Source organism: Natrix helvetica (assembly GCF_964273705.1).
Source record: "Natrix helvetica genome assembly, chromosome: 5".
In the NCBI taxonomy this organism is placed as follows: Eukaryota; Metazoa; Chordata; class Lepidosauria; order Squamata; family Natricidae; genus Natrix; species Natrix helvetica.
This window is the reverse complement of record NC_138551.1, coordinates 27649459-27662642: the sequence shown is the minus strand read 5'-3', so window position 1 is coordinate 27662642 and position 13184 is coordinate 27649459. Positions and strand designations below refer to the sequence as shown.

Below are 13184 nucleotides of genomic sequence, written 5' to 3'. Positions count from 1 at the left end.
AGCTAGTTGCTACCTCACCGTGGATGACTCTGCTTAACTGTTTAAAAAAGCCTCTAAAAAGCGCCCTCTACTATGAGGCAGGAGAACTGCATGCCTCATCTAGTCTGACTTTAGGTGTTTATGATCACTCGAGCAGAGTTAAGCAAGGGTTAAAAGCCTAAAAATTCCTGAGGCACACAGTTCTCCTGCCTCTTAGTAGAGGGTGCTCGTTTGGGCGGGGCTTCTTCAGAGGACCCGAGGCAAGAGCAGAGTTGAAATCCTCTCTGAAACAGCAGGAAAAGGTACGTGTGGGTTGGAGGGAGGGGGAGGAATTCAAACTTCAAAGTGTAGTTTGATTACAAACAGAGCCATGTTGCCTTTTCAAACCTGTAATCAGTGAAGCTGGGCTGGATCCTTCCGGGGCTGGGGGAAAGTGTGTGTAGACCAATCCAACTTGTGTGTGTGTGTGTGTGTGTGTGTGTTTGAGAGAGGGGGGAGGGAGGGAGAGAGGGAGGAAGAAGGAGAAGGGAGAAGAAAAAGAAAGAAGGAATCTTCTTTCACAAAGGAGAAAAACAAATGCTGTCACTTTAAATCGGAACTGAGCATGCCTGGCTATGGAATTCTGGGAGTTGAAGTCCACAAGTCTAAAAAAAATTGAAACCCACCACTGGGTCAGTGCCTCACCAGCCATAAACCTCACCGCACATCACTGGTCACAGTGATTTCCAATCCACCTTTCCTGCATCCAATCCATCTGTCAAAAACTAGAAGATATTAGAAAGTTGTTAGGTTTTCAAAACCCTCATAAGTGAAAGAGGGGAAAACGGGCAAACATGAAGCGATTTTTGCCAGGCATGCAAGTTGATTGGTCTCACAGGAAGAGGGATCTTGCAGTTTGTTGAAGTAAACACTATCTGGAGAATACATGGAAGGGTCATCATCAAAATAATTGTACGGTTTCAAGAAGAAACCAATCACATTCCCAATGGTTGCAGTGTTGGGCACATCCTCAGCATGTGGAATGTGTAGAAAGCCAGTATTGATCCAGGCAACCAGATCCTGTGAAAGAGAAATATTTTTTTAAAAAAGTCATGTTAAATGGACAACCTGGAACTATGTCGCCTACAGTCTGACCTAAGAATAGTACATAAAATTGTCTGCTACAACGTCCTACCTGTCAATGACTACTTCAGCTTCAACCTCAATAATACTCAGGCAAACAATAGATACAAACTCAATGGAAACCGCTCCAAACTACCGTATTTTGGGGACTACAGATGCATCAGAGTATAAGTCGCACCATGATTTTGAAGAGGTAATTTTTTTTAAAAAAAAAAAGGTTTTGCACTCTGCAGGCCTCCCAAACCCTCTGCACGCCTCACTTTTTGGGAAAAAAGGGGGGGACATGCAGAACTTTGGGAGGCTCTTAAAGTGCTCCTGCAGGCCTTGGGGGGGGCAAAAATGAGCAAAAAAACAGCCCGTTTTTCACAAAAATGGGTCTTTTTTGCAAAAAAAAAGGGGGGGAGAGCATGCAGAGGCTTTGGGAGGCTTGTAGAGTGCTCCTGGGGGGCTGGGTGGGGAAACGAGCAAAAATGGCCCTCCGCAGCCCTCAGGAGCACTTTGCAAGCCTCCCGAACTCTTTGCACATCCATTTTTGCAAAGGGGGCGGGGTTTCAGTAGGCCAAAAATGATGCATTCAATGTATAAGAGGCATCCTGATTTTCAACACCTGGAATGCTCTACCCGACTCCATTCTTACATCCTCTAACCCTCACAGTTTCAACCTTAAACTGTCTACCGTGGACGTCCTCACCCCATTCCTAAGAGGTCACTAGAGGCGTGCATAAGTGCACCAGTGTGGCTTTCGTCCCTGTCCTACTGTCCCCATTTATTTGTGCTCAAGTCACTTCCGGTTTGCTCGGAGGGTGGTTTTAAGCATTCTGAAGGCTTCAGGGACTGTCCGGGGGCTTCCCTGACGCCTTCGGAGCGCTTAAAACGACCCTCCGAGCAAACTGGAAGTCACTTCGGACAGTCCCTGAAGCCTCCGGAGGGCCTGCGGAGGGCAGGGGAGGCTCTTTTCACCCTCCCCAGGCTCCTATAAAGCCTCTGGAGTCTGGGGAGGGCGAAAAAAGCATATAAAAATGGGGGGAGCATGTTGTACGCGCATGCGCATTGGGGGGTTGCACATTGCATTATGGTTGTGGCACGCCCGCAAACGACCCCCCTGTGCTCCCCCCACTTGTGGCACACGAGCCAAAAAAGGTTCGCCATCGCTGTGCTAGCCTGTACATGTTTGGAAAACTAAATAAATAAAATAAAAATAAAATAAATGCTGAGCCAACAAAGGAAGGAAGAACTGACTCAATAAAATGCAGTGTTCGCTGAAAGATGCATCAGTAAGATCTGATCAAATGGAATAATGTGATAGCACAATTTTCTTTTCAGGGGTAAGATGTAGTGATAATTGCAAATCTGAGGAGAGTCTTCCTTTTTTTCATCCCCGGAAGGAATAATACTAAAAAGCAATTTTGCTGAATGACAAATATGAATCCAGCTCAGGCTAACTTTAAAAGAAATAAGCTCATAATAATCTTAATATGGTTTCAAGTACATAGAGGCAGGAAAGCTAGCGTCAATGCTGGAAAATCAGAAACGGTCCATTTTTCTCTGAGCAAATTTCCCAAAAATCCATTACTCTCTTCCTGTCAGGATTATTTCTGAGAATGGGATGGGGTAGAGAAAAAATGGATTATTTTTACAAATTTTTACAAATTGATGGTGAGAAAAGTAACAGAGTTGGAAGGGACCTTAGTCTATCCCTCTGCTCACGCAGGAGACCTACACTAGGGATTTGAACTGCCAAAGTGCCGACTTTTCTGATTGGCAAGCTCAGTGCCTTAGCCACTGAGCCACCTAGTCAGCCTTCAGTACTCTTTGGCACTGATTTGTCGCTGAAAATACCCTCTTTGCATTTGTGTTTAGAATATCAAGAAACTGTCTTAAAATATGTTTTCTCATAATGCATTTATTTGTCCAACCTCTCTTCATAGATATTCTAACTTTTCTAATTAATTGCCTTTTAAAACAGCAGCAAAACATTTTTTTTTTCCAAATTAAAGTTCAAAAATTCATCTGTGCTCTTAAGGGCTGTTTGTTTGTCATGATTGCATGCCTTCCCATCTCACTTATAATGACTATATTTGTTGGGGGAATAGCAGACATATTATTATTATCCAGCATAATTATTCTCCAGCATAAAAAGAATTAATTACAGGGTGTCTTTATAAGCAAGGGGTAAATATAACTACATAACTTAAAAGGCAATTTTAAAACTTATGAGCCATCTCTTTTTCTAAACTAAACCAGACTAAATTATTTTTAAGTGTTTATGGCTTATATATGATCTCTTCAAAGGCCAGCATGCTACTGGCAATTTTTCTAAACTCATTGTTTTATTTGTTTGCATTTTATTGTAAACAGCTTTGAAAATGTTTGAAGGGTAGGTCATAAAAGGTAAAAGGTAAAGTTTTCCTTTTCCAGCCATGTCCAACTCTAGAGCACATTGTGCTCATCCCTGTTTCTTGGCTGAGGGAACCAGCATTGTCATGTGACCAGCATGGTTATATGCCATAGGTGCATGGAATGCTGTCACCTTCCCATTGAAGTGGTACCTATTAATCTACTCGCATTTGCATGCTTTCAAACTGCCAGGTGCGCAGGAGCTGGGGCAAGGAACAGGCGCTCACTCCATTGCACAGCACTTTGGTCTCAAACGAGGACTGTCAGCTTCCCAGCTGACAAGCTCAGCAGCTTTCATTGCTGAGTCATCATGCCCCATGATGGCTCATATAAATGCTTCATTAAATAAAAAGACCTATTGTAATGGTACGTGGGAAGGCCTTGAGAGAAAAGTCAAAGAGATGCTGCCTAGGGAATGGTCGAAAACGAGATAGCATAGTCCACAGATGGCTAGTGGGCAGGGTAAGAGGCTCAGGATGGAACTTCTCTTGTTTGCATTGGAGGAAGAAGGTGGGTAAGCCTGCCCTACTTGTAAGCGATGCTGTTAGGGGAGGGGAATAGAGAAGCTTCAGTTGCAAAATCTAGTTGTGAGGTAGGACCAAGGGACACTTTCATTCCCTAAGCAGCACCTCTTTGCCTCATCTGCCAAGGTCTTTCCCACATGGCATTACAACCATTGATAGCATTTGCCCAACTCCTAAGTGATTTTTGGTTCTTTTTCCAACCTGACCTCTGCTCGTCCAGATATATTGGGGTTTTTATTGCTCTGCCCTCTTGACAGTGAAAAACCAATAAAACTGAAGAGTGGGAAAACAGTTTTCCTTGCTACCATGTTTCCCAAAAGTACAACCTACCCCGAAAGTAAGTCCTGGTTTGATTTTTTGCATGTGCTCAATATAAGCCCTATCCATCCCCCCAAAATAAGCCCTAATCAAGACCCCCACCCACTCCAGGGTGCATGGGTAAAAATTAAGCTAGGGTGAGGATTGGGGGTGGAGCTTCCCTACTTCAGACAGTTGCAGCCAGGCCTCACACACCCCAACACCTGCCTTGTTGCCCCATTTCTTCTGTGGCCCGAGAGGCCAGCAAGGCTTTCCAGAAGGCCTTGGAGCTGATAACAGAGCTCCGGATAAATCCATAGCTCTATTATCGGCTGCAGAGGCCAACAGGAAAGCCTTGCTGGCCTCTCCGGCCACAAAAGAAGACTTCCCTGAAGGCCTCTGGTGGTGAAAAGGAGGCCGGGGGGCAATGCAAATAAGACTGGTGCCTTTTTGGGGTGACTCACCTCATTGACAATGGTCTCATTGTTTATGAAGTTAGAAAAGTCAACAGGAGGATTCCACGGATCCATTTGGCTGTAGACACTGTTACTGGTTGGCTCCTCCTCCTTCCGCTTTGTGACAGCTAACTTGTACCTGAAAAGCAAAGCAACAGTGGCATTGTGGGAAATTGGACTTGCCATTTCTTCTCTTTTAGAAGTACATGGGTTACTCTTTCATATGTGGCCATGGAAATGAGCATAGAAAGAGAGGATAAAAGTCTTCTAAGAGAAATGTGAAGCCTCAAACTGAAGGAATACAGCACAGATGAGCCTTGACTTACATCCATTTGTTTCGTGACTTTTTTTTTGTAGTTACACCACCACTGAAAAAAAGTGACATGGGTGGCTTTCATACTTAACGACCATTGTAGCATCCTCCAAGATCAAAATTCAAACACTTGGCAACTGGCACATACTCATGATAGTTGCAGTGTCCCAGAGTCATGGGATCCTCATTCGTAACCTGCCCAGCCGGCTTCTGACAAGCATAGTCAATGGGGGACAAATTTGCTTAATGAGCAAATGATTTACTTAACAACTGTGGCAAGAAAGGTTGTAAAATGGGGCAAAATTCATTTAGCAACAGTCTTGCCTAGCAACCAAATGTCTCATTTAACAACAGAAATTTTGGACTCAGTTGTGGTCATAAGTACCATGTTTCCCCGAAAATAAGACAGGGTCTTATTTTCTTTTGATCCCCGAAATAAGCACTTTGCCTTATTTTCGGGGAGGTTTTATTATTTTCGAGCTGTATGAGGCAGCTAGCGTGGTCACCTCATGGCTGTTGCTATGTTGCAATATTTTCAGGGAGGGCTTATTTTTTGGGGAGGGCTTATTTTAGTGCATGCACTCAAAAGCTCGTTTCGGCTTATTATCTGGAGAGGGTTTATTTTCAGGAAAACAGGCTACCTGTAGTACTTAACTACTGGTTTGTGACTCTCTGGACCCTCACAGTCATCTGATTGTAATCTGGACTCTTAGTTACCAGCCCACATTTACAACAGTTGCCGCATCCTGCAGTCAAATGATCACAATTTGCAACCTACTTTGCCAGCTTCCTCCAAGTAGAGTCAATTGGGAAGCTGATAGGGAAGATCATGAGTCACTGTGGTAGGTCTCCCCCACTGGGCAGCAGCCTTCCCAGCTCCATTACGCTCACACTGCACCAGTCACCTGCACACATTTGTGCACCTTTCTACACCTGGAAGCAGCCACTTACCTACCTACCAGCCAGCTTGTATGTCACTTGAAGCTTGCAACTTCTTACTGACCATCTTGGACTTGAGACTTCCTGCTGGCTTCCACACTTGCTTTGGTTGCTGGCAGCCAGCAGGAAATTGCCAGGAGGCCCTTGCTTAATAGCCTACTCTTTGCTTTACAGTGGCTATAGGGACTGCTAGGATTGCCATTGCTAAACAATGCGATGCCATGACATCACACTTTACAATCTCATTGCTTGGCGATGGGAATTCTGACCTCAATCACCCTTGTTAACTGAGGTCAATCTGTATTTCTCTATATCTTACACATCTTAGAAGGAAAGCCTCAGTGGCACAGTGGTTAGAGTGCTGTACTGCAGGCCACTTCTGTTGACTATTGGCTGACTGCAATTTGGCAGTTCAAATCCCACCAGGCTCAAGGTTGACTCAGCCTTCCATCCTTCCAAGGTGGGTAAAATGACGACCCAGATTGTTGGGGGCAATATGCTAACTCTGTAAAAGAAAAAAACGCTTAGAGAGGGCTGTAAAGCACTATAAAGCGGTATATAAGTGCTAGTGCTATTGCTAACTTCTTGGAGAAGAATAAGTCATAACCCAAACATTCTTAGCACTACTAAGAGCTTCAGGAGAACCCAGAAGAACCCAGAAGACACTTTATACTATTACAAGAGAATAGTCATCAGCCTGAGAAATTTTGACTGGTAGAAATTGATGACATACCTGCCCCAACTGAAGCCTGGCTCCAATGGATCAGATTCTGATAGATGGTCTCCAGAAAAGCTGACTATCTGAATCCGGTAGCCTTTTTCATGGCCCCACTTATTGTTGCTATTATTGGCAGCGAAATAAACGTAGTTGGGCATGGCATCACGGAGGCGGAATGCGGCTTGGTTCTCGGTATTGAAAACTTTCCTCACCTTCTTCATTCGATAGATTGTATGTTCTGGGCTCCAAGGGGCCTGCAGTGTCTCAAAGGCCATGTCATTGCCAACCAGCATATTGCCCACACCTTAGAAGGAAAATAAATGCATTCATTAGTTTTTGCTTAGCAATATAGATCAGATTGCTCCTGCTGCATTTGTCTGCAGAGTGACACAGAAATTGAGCTATGATATATATATAGCATTTTTGCTGATAAATAAATGAAGGGAGACTGGTATAGATCTATTTCAAGCTATTTAGCTCTCAACAGCTAGCCATATCCTTACTGGGATTCAAACTTGGCCTTTTACATATTAGGCAGTTATATTAACCTCTGATATATATATCAGTTTGATTTCCAGCATGAATATAAACACATTTAAAGTCATTGTGGGAAATTGTAGATTGTAATTAAAAGCAGCACTGACATTAAATAGCAGGTTGTCAAAATAACATAAAGATAAAAGTTTAATAAAGTTGAAGACAATGGTTTGTCATTATTTAATTACCATTGTATTTCAGACATTGTAAGAGGAGAGCCATGTTTGTCTATGGTTAGTCTTCTCCAGTTTTGACAGTATTTCAGGGGGAAAATATTGAACATGTACAATGGCACAATGGATTAGCATTATTGTATTCAAACTCAGGGGAGCCTCATCCACCCTCATTCATTCTAAACTATTTCACATAGTATCCCACTTCTTTACTTTCTGGCATTTTCAATGAAAACAAATTTACTTTGGAGATAGAAATAAGAGGTAATTGAATAGAGTTACTTTGGCCTCAAAGTGTGCGTGATTCTAGAGGAGAATCCAAATGAAAGAATATTAAGAAAAGAGAACTGAAGATAATTCAGAAGGCAAGAATGCATTTTCACTTCACTTTTTCTTCAAGAAATACTACTAGTCCTGTTTTTACTACCTAACCGGTAACTAGATGAAAGGAAATTCAAAGAGCTCTAGACTGTTTCAAGCAGTAGGGAGAAGGGAATAGGATGAAATTTAATGAAATTTAAAGTTCTACTAGGTAGGACAATTGTATGATACAAGGGTAGAATAGAGAGAAATGGTTTGGCACTAGTACATGCCAAAGGAATCTGGATATCCTTGGCAATAGGTTAGCCCTGAGCCAACATTATGATGCAAATATTAAAAAGCCAAATGCTACCTTGGGATGTATTAACAGGCTCCATAAGAGGCAGCTTTCTGTGGCACAGCTGCATATGAAATGAAAAGCAAATGTTGTTCCCAGATAGTTCTTCAAGTAAACCATCCAAGAAGTGAGAGGATAATATCTCTTTGGAGTAAGGTCCTAAAACAGGCTCAGTTTCTAATAAATGTCAGTCAGAACATTCTTTTTCACCTCTTAGGGACAGTAGAAGCAACTGCTCTGGATTCTACACAATGTTTAATACTTAAATTGACCTCCAGACAGATACTTTTCATTCAAAGAAATAATGTTAAGAAATTAAAACTTAATCCCTAGAGAGGTAGAAAAACATGTGGAACACTCTGTCTCACTAACTTTTCAAATCTTAAAAAGTTGATTAGATACAGATAATGTTGTCAATTCAAACTAAAGCATGAGACCTTTTTTTTCACATGATCAATACTACATCCACCCAAGAAGGAATGCAAACATTTCCAAAGAACCACTGTACAATAAGGGCTTAGAAATCACTGGTGTTTTTAAAATATCACAAATGAAGCTGCAACTCACCACCAATGTCCATATCCACTTTGAAATTGACATTGTGAGTGTGAATTGTTCCTGATACCCACTCTTGAACTCTGTTGCCGAAGTCTAAGGCATCATCAAAGAAAAAAGCAGTTTGAATGTATCCAGTGGCAAGAAGATGGACGCCAACAGCTCCATTTTGATGAAAAGCAAAGTTCCAGATATAGTTATAGTTACCAAGCGCAGATATGAATCTGACAACCAGTGATGAATCAGATAACCCTCCATAAAATGGAGACTGGATGCTTTCAAAATGACGTCTCAGAGGCAACTCAGAATTCTGTTCAAAGATGCACATGGCCTTTTTATGGGTCTTAGGGGATGAAGTATCATGAAAAGTGTGCAGATCCAGGTAAGTAGCTAGGTAGGGGCAATCCACCCCCTGTGTGAGTGTGTACATTCTAGACCCAAATCCAAAGACCATGTCCATGGATCTGACAGACATCATTGTAGGACTATTGGAGCCATAGATAATACTTGCATCTTGTAAACTTAACTCATAGACTATTCTCTCCCCTCTAAATCTTACGTCAAAGATACGTGGTCCTCTGTGGATGTCAATTCCAAAAGCCAAACTCCAAGACATGAAGGTAACATGGTTATCCTGAATTCTATAGCGTGGTCCACGAGGTTCATAATGCAAAGGGCTCGGTCCTTGGGGTGGCACCCTCTGCTTCAGGGATGAGTATCCCCCATCAAGAGGAGCTATTTTAACCTTGTTTACTTTAACCTTTCCCATATTGAATTGCTTTTCCATATCTTTCATGCCCTCAAAATATTGTCCATTATAAAATGTTTTTACCACTTTCCACTGAGAATAATCCAGGCTGCTAAAGTTCACTTGGACTTCCAATCCAACTGGATGCAAATAGCTGCCAGGAGTATACTGTAAGAGGTTTAGCCAGACTTTGCGCTCTCCTGATTTTAGACCTGGTGGCAATGCAAAAGTGATCATGAAAATTTTTGGAAAATTAAGGACTTTTCTCATGAAATTTGGAGCCTTGAAATATTCCTTCAGCATCAACATTTTATATATTTCAACCACATCAGCCATCAAAGGAAACCTTTGGGAATAAGGCAACATCTTTCCATATTTCTGCAATGTAATATCTTGATGATACTTTGGCTTTGGAAGAGGACCTACTACAAATTCAGTGACATTCGGGACTGGCTGATTTCCAAAATGAACCACTACCAGAGCTTCCCGTGCAGGCTTGACCCCTTGATAATCTAGGAATTGTAGCACTGCTGCTTTGGGAGGCAGCTGCAAGGTGATGGAATAGATGCAGTTGTCCGATGGCTTGGCTTTTGACACTTCTACCATTCGCACTCCCAAGTTGGATTGTAAATACTTTTTTACTTGCATCATCTCTTCTGGAGTTAAATCTCGAAATACCTGGCTGGCAGCAGCCTGACCTGCTTCCCCTTGCCCTTGGGAAGAACTCTGACAACCCATAGGTTTTCCTCCTCTATTTTGGAAAACCAAAACTAAGATGACAATGATGGTGATGCATATTGCTATGATGGAAGAAATCACTTTCCAATTCATTTTTCCAAACCTACAGGCAGAAACATAGAAAAAAAGAGCCTGTTAAACCCTAAATAATTTTAGTCCTGGACACACATATTAAAAAGAGCTGTTGAGCATGTAAGTTTCCAAAGTATAAATTCAAATGCAATTACAAAACATTCCAGGAATTGTGCAAAATTAGCAATGATATGCTCACATCCTCAATAAACTTACCATTTAGCCAAGATACTCCTTTTTTCATTAGTTAAAACCAGGAGGTCAGAAGAAGACAATGGCAGGAAGCTTCTAAAACGACTAGATGTTGAGCTCAATTCAAATGAGATTTTACCTTTTTTTAAAAAAAGTTGGTGTGCAATCTCTTACAATGCACTCAGTAATCTGCTGCTAGTATCAGGAAATTATATGTTGTTTAAAAGGGAGGAGACCTTTATGCAAATTGTATTGAAACAACAAACTTCTATTTTGAGGAAATGCAATCCAGAGCACTTCTGAGCGCTCTTGTGCCAGCCTTTAATCTTTTTTTTAAGCTGTCAGCATTCAACATAATTTATTTCTCCCAAATGAAGTATGGTTAGGTAGATGCTATATTCTTTATACAATAGCTACATTTACGTCCCTCCCTTTAAGTATTTAAAGAATGAGACTCACACTTGCCTCTTACCATTGTTTTAATGAACTTGACTTTTAAGACTGTTGTTTTGTTGGTATTTAATCTTTGAAATTATTTCTAATGGTAGAATACAGGCAACTACAAAACCAATTGGAAAAAATACTGTTTTGGTTATGTAGTGAGAAAACAATGCACAAATGATGGTTGATGATTTTTAAAAAAGGAAAAAACCTAAATAAAAAAGAAATCCATATAATATGTATTTATGTCAACACAGGATCCATATAAAGTCTATATCAACACAGGATTAATTGAGTCCTTAATTTACCATTAAACCTAAACCGTATGACATTCTCTAACTACAGTCATAAATAATGCATTCTACTAATAGTACAAATTATACCATGAGTGAAAATATGAGCTCTAAAAATGAAATGTTGAGTGTGGCAATTCCATGTATGAGACTGCAATCCAAAAATGATTCCAATTTTGAATTAAATTCAGGTTTACTTTTTTAAAAAACTTATTTTAGATGGCATGGCATACTCCCACAATTCATTTAAGTTATTTTTACAAAGAAGGGATTAAAGGTCATTTCCCACGTAAGGCTTTCAGGTCTGACAGCATATACAGGTAGTCCTTGATTTACAATCACAGCTAGGATCAGCATTTCTGGAGTAAGTCATTGTGGTCATAAGTTGAGTCATCATGTGATTGGACCTGATTTTACAACCATTTTTACTGTGGTCATAGGTTGCAACACCACAGTCATAAATTGAGTAACACAGTTGTGTGAATCCGAATTAACAAATGGCAGTTTTCCCAGTTGCGAATTCCAATCATGTGACTGCAAGATACTGCAATCAGATGTAAATATGAGCTGATTGCCAAGTGTCCAAACTGCAATCACATTAGCATGGGGCTACCGGTTCCTACTGGTTCAGCCCAGTTTGGCCGAACTGGTAAGTGGCATGCCTGCCTGGGTCACAGAACCAGGTAGTCATGCCCCCAAACCGGTTGCCTGGTCATCGCCACCACCACCATCCTTTTTTGAGTTCTGTGCATAGGCAGAACAATTTCCATTGAACTGTGCATGCGCATGCAGCTCACATAAAGCACGCACACGAGCGAACTGGCAGTCATGCCAACTGAAACCCTCCCCTGGCATGGGGGTGGGGCAATGGTCATAAGCTTGAATTTAGATCATCACTGGCTTTTGGGGGGAGATATTTGTTAGTTTGAATTATCATTAAGTGAAAGATCATAAGTCCCAGAATGCCGATAAACTCTCTGCTGCCACTAACATATACAATGCACATTCAATGTATTTTGAAGAGATTCATTAAAAATTTAAGGAAATAGCTTAGGTTGTGAAGGATTTGCAGCTTTCAAAATTTGTTGCGTCCTATAGCAAATAATTTTCCAATATTGTTAGGCTATGCAGTATTGACACCATATGGAAAAGGAAAGTTTCAATCTACTCACTACATTTATGTTGATGATGATGATGATGATGATGATGATGATGATGATGATGATGATGATGATGATGATGATGATGATGATGATGTTAATCTTTGATGAGATTCACAGCCTTTGGACCTAAGAACTGTTAAGGTAACGTCGGAGAATATAAACTGTTCCAAGGAGGGTGGTTTTTTTGTAGAGTCAGTTGTTGTTGCTGCTGCTGCTGCTGCTGCTGCTGTTGTTGTTGTTGTTGTTGTTGTTGTTGTTATTATTATTATTATTATTATTATTATATACATTAAACATGAAACTCAGTCAACTGAACGTTCAAAAATGCATCACAAATATCATTGCCTGGTGCTAATTGTTGATACGGGTTGCTGCCAGCGTCCTAGATATCAACCAAGTACCTTCTTAAGATGTAAAATGTTCCACGTGGTGTAGTCTTTTGCAGTTCCACTGGTGTTATTGTGGGAATCTGCAATTTCTTGATGTGTTTTATAAAATTCTTGGGCATGGTACCAAGTGCCACGATAACAATGGGTATTATTATTATTATTATTATTATTATTATTATTATTATTATTATTATTATTATTATTATTATTATTATTATTATTATTATTATTATTATTATTATTATTATTATTATTATTATTATTATTATTATTAAATATTGCAATGGTATACCTATGATAAAATATATTATATCAATTCTCTGAGGATAATGTTCAAAGTAGATTTAATATTCTTCTTCCACTAAAATTCCCACAGTTTGAAACTATAACTATACTCCTGCTCGGCACCCATTCAACTCCACAGTCTTTATTTTGTTTGGATTCTTAGTCCTAGTTCACTAATATTTATAAATTATGTTTA

At 40.5% G+C, this 13184-nt stretch overlaps 2 protein-coding genes across 2 annotated transcripts; both read right to left on the bottom strand.

Moving 5' to 3' along the window:
* Positions 1-753: 753 nt before the first annotated feature.
* Positions 754-7037, bottom strand: LOC309392609 (amine oxidase [copper-containing] 3-like; the record flags this gene model as incomplete). The annotated part of the gene is made up of 3 exons (XM_081954039.1): positions 754-1038; positions 4784-4913; positions 6760-7037. 3 exons carry the CDS (start codon positions 7035-7037, stop codon positions 754-756), a joined length of 693 nt encoding a protein of 230 aa, XP_081810165.1.
* A 1619-nt stretch (positions 7038-8656) lies between these two features.
* LOC309392608 (amine oxidase [copper-containing] 3-like) lies at positions 8657-10246 on the bottom strand (the record flags this gene model as incomplete). Its single annotated transcript, XM_081954038.1, has 1 exon — positions 8657-10246. The coding sequence occupies one exon, from the start codon at positions 10244-10246 to the stop codon at positions 8657-8659; it is 1590 nt and encodes a 529-aa protein (XP_081810164.1).
* Between the last annotated feature and the right edge of the window lie 2938 nt (positions 10247-13184).